The sequence below is a fragment of the Telopea speciosissima genome, unplaced genomic scaffold (assembly GCF_018873765.1).
Source record: "Telopea speciosissima isolate NSW1024214 ecotype Mountain lineage unplaced genomic scaffold, Tspe_v1 Tspe_v1.1018, whole genome shotgun sequence".
Classification (NCBI taxonomy): Eukaryota; Viridiplantae; Streptophyta; class Magnoliopsida; order Proteales; family Proteaceae; genus Telopea; species Telopea speciosissima.
The window spans coordinates 2,174-6,279 of NW_025318354.1; the positions used below are offsets into that span (position 1 = coordinate 2,174).

General features: G+C 37.2%; 1 protein-coding gene across 1 annotated transcript; it reads right to left on the reverse strand.

Annotated features, from left to right (window-relative positions):
• Positions 1–826: 826 nt before the first annotated feature.
• LOC122648414 (ubiquitin carboxyl-terminal hydrolase 3-like) lies at positions 827–3,320 on the reverse strand. The gene is made up of 5 exons (XM_043841625.1): positions 3,164–3,320; positions 2,973–3,047; positions 1,756–1,813; positions 1,506–1,582; positions 827–1,117 (listed from the first exon to the last, which is right to left on the reverse strand). The coding sequence occupies exons 1-5, from the start codon at positions 3,176–3,178 to the stop codon at positions 1,019–1,021; spliced, it is 324 nt and encodes a 107-aa protein (XP_043697560.1). The 5' UTR covers positions 3,179–3,320; the 3' UTR covers positions 827–1,018.
• Between the last annotated feature and the right edge of the window lie 786 nt (positions 3,321–4,106).

Consider the following 4,106-nt stretch of genomic DNA (forward strand, 5'->3'; position numbering starts at 1 on the left):
TTTTTTTTTGGATAGTTAACCTCTTCACATTTATTGCACTCCCCTCCTTCCCCACATCAGCCCTCACGCCCCATCGTTGTGTACGCGGGTTACTGCTCTCTGCTCTTTCATGCCCACTCGGAAACTTGCAATCCAAGGAAACAGCTATTGTGGACGTAAGAACAGACAATCCACTACCCTTTTCTTCTATTCTAAGATCAGAATCGAAGCCTACTTCAAATTTGAGTTGAAGAGTTTACGACCAATAACATCAGTGTCACAAGTTCAGCCACATTCATGTGTGAGAGAGCACCATCCATTCAAGTGTGTGTGAGTGAATGTGGAAAACATGGAGATTTTGGTAGGCCACAGTTACAGAAGAAAGTACGGGAGGTGCATGTAGCAGAGAACTGGAGAACAGTGTTCAGGTTCACCAAAGAGTGCGGAGGCGAGTTGTGCTGCGGTTGGGAGGTAAGTACCGGAGCTGGAACCAGAAGACGGAAACTGCAGGAGTAGGGTACGGGGCTGTGGCGAAGCTGGAGAGTCCAATCCGATTTGACCAAGAGTGATCTGGCAAGGGAAGCAAGGGAGGAAGAGGGGGAGAGGGGGTTGCAGGGGTCTCCCCGGGTTTGCAAGGGGTGGCAGAGAGAGAAAAGGAGTATTTTTCCTTTTTTTATTATTATGTCAGCTCAAGATTCTACTGAACCAGACCGGAAGGCCAATTCTGACTCCAATTACACACAGGGTAATAAAAATATTCATTAAGAATGGTCACATCATCAAGTGGTTTAAAACATAACAACAATCAGTGAACAGTAAATGCATTGAAGAAAACCTGGAGTAAGTATCACAAAAGGAAGCACAAAGATATCTGTGATTTCTTTCAGTGAAGGCAGCAAGGATGCCAAAAGTGTTTCATATTAACAATTCACTGAAAGGAAAAAAAAACAAAACCATTTCTTCCCAGTGTACTGTTAAGACTAACTAGTAGTTGCAAATGAAGGACAACACAGGAAGAAACCTTTTTAAAATGCCACCTTTATGATGCACCAGAACTTTTCCTCGAGAGTGCAATAACATTAAAATTCATGGAGTTGGGGTTCTTTTGGATAATCGATTTTATGACTTTTGCTACATCCTGCCATGAAATAAAACCATCAATAATTTCAGACTCTCTCTACACCAGGAGATTGGCAAGGAAAATAACCTACTTATGTGAGAACAAGCATAAAGCAACAGGCTCGAGTACTAAAAACGAGATGACCAATTTAACACAAATGGTTAAGTATTACAGAACTTAGAATGACAATCCCTTTATAAGCTTATTAATTCCATTCTGATGATTTCAGCTTCCATTTTAAGCCATGTGGGTTATGAATGGGGAAAAAAGGGGGTTGGGGGGGGGGGGGGGAGGTTGGGGAGTTGCATAGGAAGAAAATTGCATGGATGAGTACTTTAATATTCCAATGATTTTTTTCCTCGAAAAAATTGAAGATTCAAAAGTGAATTAAGATGATGTGGATTACCTGCAACAAGCTGCTGGGTGAGGATGGACCATGTGATGTGGGTTGCGACTTTCTTCCATCAAGCTCATAAAGTTCTCCTACAAAAGGAGATTCCAATAAACAATTGGCATACACTGTTAAACTTTTTCTTTTTTCTTTTTTGGGTGAGAATTAGTAGTCCCATACTATATATTATTTTGTATTTCTTAGCACAACTCAGTTCATAAATTGTCAGACAAAAAATTACAGTGGAAAAGTTGAAGCTACATACCACCCACGCATGAGAAACAAATAAAATGAGTATCCACATCTGTATTAATATCTGGAGTCTGAATAGGAATAACAATATATTAGAACAAAGACATTACATTAATTTCTAATCTAAATAGAAGAGAAATACACCATCAACACAAACTAAAAGGCATTGGACAAATGGTTGAAAAGTAAAAAAGAAAAAGAAGCACGGTCAACCCTTCTCTATAAATCTCTTTCAATAAAAGCTGGTTTATTCTATAATCCCTTGAAATTGTTCTTGGCAGTTCTTACTGTACACAAAAAACAATTGACACCTTTTAAAGGATGAATGGCAAGAATTGATTCACTGATTTTTTTACTTTTTATTTTTTTTGGGTGGGGGGTGTTTAGGAGTTAAGTCCCATAATTGATTGGTCCGAACAAAAATGATTTACCAAATATCTGGAGCCTAAAAAGGAAACAAGAACAAAAGGCATTAAATTCTAAACTACAATGAGAAATAAACCTTCAGCCACAGTTTTAATGCATTAATCCAAGGGAAAATTACCTAAATCCACTAGATAAGAAAAATATTACAAAACAAGTAGGTTTAACTTTGTTTTACACTTAATTTTCTTGTAAACCTACTTGTTTTGAAATATTTTTTCTTATCTACTAGATCTAGGAAATTGTCCCTAAATCTAATTACAAGGGAAATAAGAGGCCTTCCAACTCCTCTTCATCTTGGATAAAATGCTGTTTTTATTTCATAATCCTTTGAAACTAATGCCTAATAAAGGATGAATAGGAGATTTTAAGGCCCATTATTAGTTGGCTTGCACATTAGAAATCCACCAACCGAATGAGAAAATGAAAAGGACCGAAACTAGATTTACATATATATACTTTCCTCATTATCCAAACAACAATGGAGTCAAAAGAAGAGAATAGTCCAACCACATAAATATGCCAGTCAGCTTGTAGGGGATTCCAAAATGATGGGCCTCCAGGATGGGTCATGTACAGCATAGATACAGAAGATACCTTCTGCATGCTCTTTCTTGAGATTTAAATTATTTTTTATCTTAAGGGTACCAACCTGTTGAAAATGTAACTGTTTGCTTACAATCTTGGATCCCAAACCTCAACGTGGACACATGCAAACATCTAATAGTTTGGTTATAACCTCCCAGCTTCAGAAGTAGATGATATTACTTTAGAAAATATCTACTCAGCCCTTAAAAAAATACTTGCCTCTGTATCACCAGCACTAGCTGCTACCAAATGTGCAGCTTCCATTTCAGTGTCTTTCTCAAGAAATAAAGCACGCTACATAGCACAAATATACATTAAAGATAAAGAAATATCAGAATGAAAGTAAAGAAGATATTCTTTTAATCAATCACCAGATGATGGAACTGAAAAGATTTGAATCAGAACTATACCTCCATTGGATCCATGTGAGCAGTTGATTTGAAGAATCTATCAAGGTATGAATCCTCACCTGGCAACAATTCATGAAAGAAAACAGAATGTCACAAGTGTCACAAAATAGATGTCTGAATGTTCTTGATAGCAGTATTTATATGATCCCGGGCTCAATAACCCTGATTAGGGTCACTATGAGTCCACCTATATGACAAGAAAATCAAGTAGCAGTGGCAGAAGTAATTTTGTGATTAAACTGAAGTGAAGGTAAACAAGAGCAGGGCCTGAGGATAAAAATTAAAATAGCATTTAGAAAGGACTTATAACAGAAAAGAATCAGGGATTTGTCCCTTGATTGTAATTAAGAAGAAGTTTCACCTTCTTCTTCCTCATGATAAGAATATGAACTAGCAGCAAGGGAATTAGTTGCAGTTGATAGAACTCTTCCAAATGGAGTCCAATCAATCTGAATTTTTTATGGAAGAACACTAGCTCATGGGGTTGGTGAATCCAATCGAAAACCCTCATATTAACAGGTAAACAAATCATATTTAATATCTGAAATTGAATCTGGTGGTAGAAGGGAACCAGTTCTGCAATTAAAGTAGATTCTCACAGGGAAAGTAAAGTTTTGCTACCAAACTTCACGGGTTAGGTCGCCCAAGGATAGGAATCAAGGCTCCTACCGTCAAGGTGAAAATATTAGGGAAATGGGATATCAACCCAATACTGTGGGGCTGTAACTACCACCCAGAAACAGAGTTCAAGCTTGGTTTAATAAATATTGCAACAGAGAGCTAAGAAAATGATTAATAGCAGACTAAAAAAAAAAACAAGAAAAGGGAAAGATAGATTCGAATCGAAAAAGTATATTGAGAAGGAGAGAGAACAACAAACTTGCACAGCAGCCACGAAAGTTTCAAGTCATTCCAACAATCCAACCTCAAAATAAAAAACAAA

What these genes read in the sequence shown, in the direction of transcription:
- LOC122648414 (XM_043841625.1), bottom strand. An exon ending in CTAGTGCTGGTGATACAGAG is followed by an intron (nt 1,814 to 2,972) that starts GCAAGTATTTTT and finishes ATTCCTATTCAG; the next exon opens with ACTCCAGATATTAATACAGA. An exon ending in CACCCAGCAGCTTGTTGCAG is followed by an intron (nt 1,118 to 1,505) that starts GTAATCCACATC and finishes ATTTCATGGCAG; the next exon opens with GATGTAGCAAAAGTCATAAA.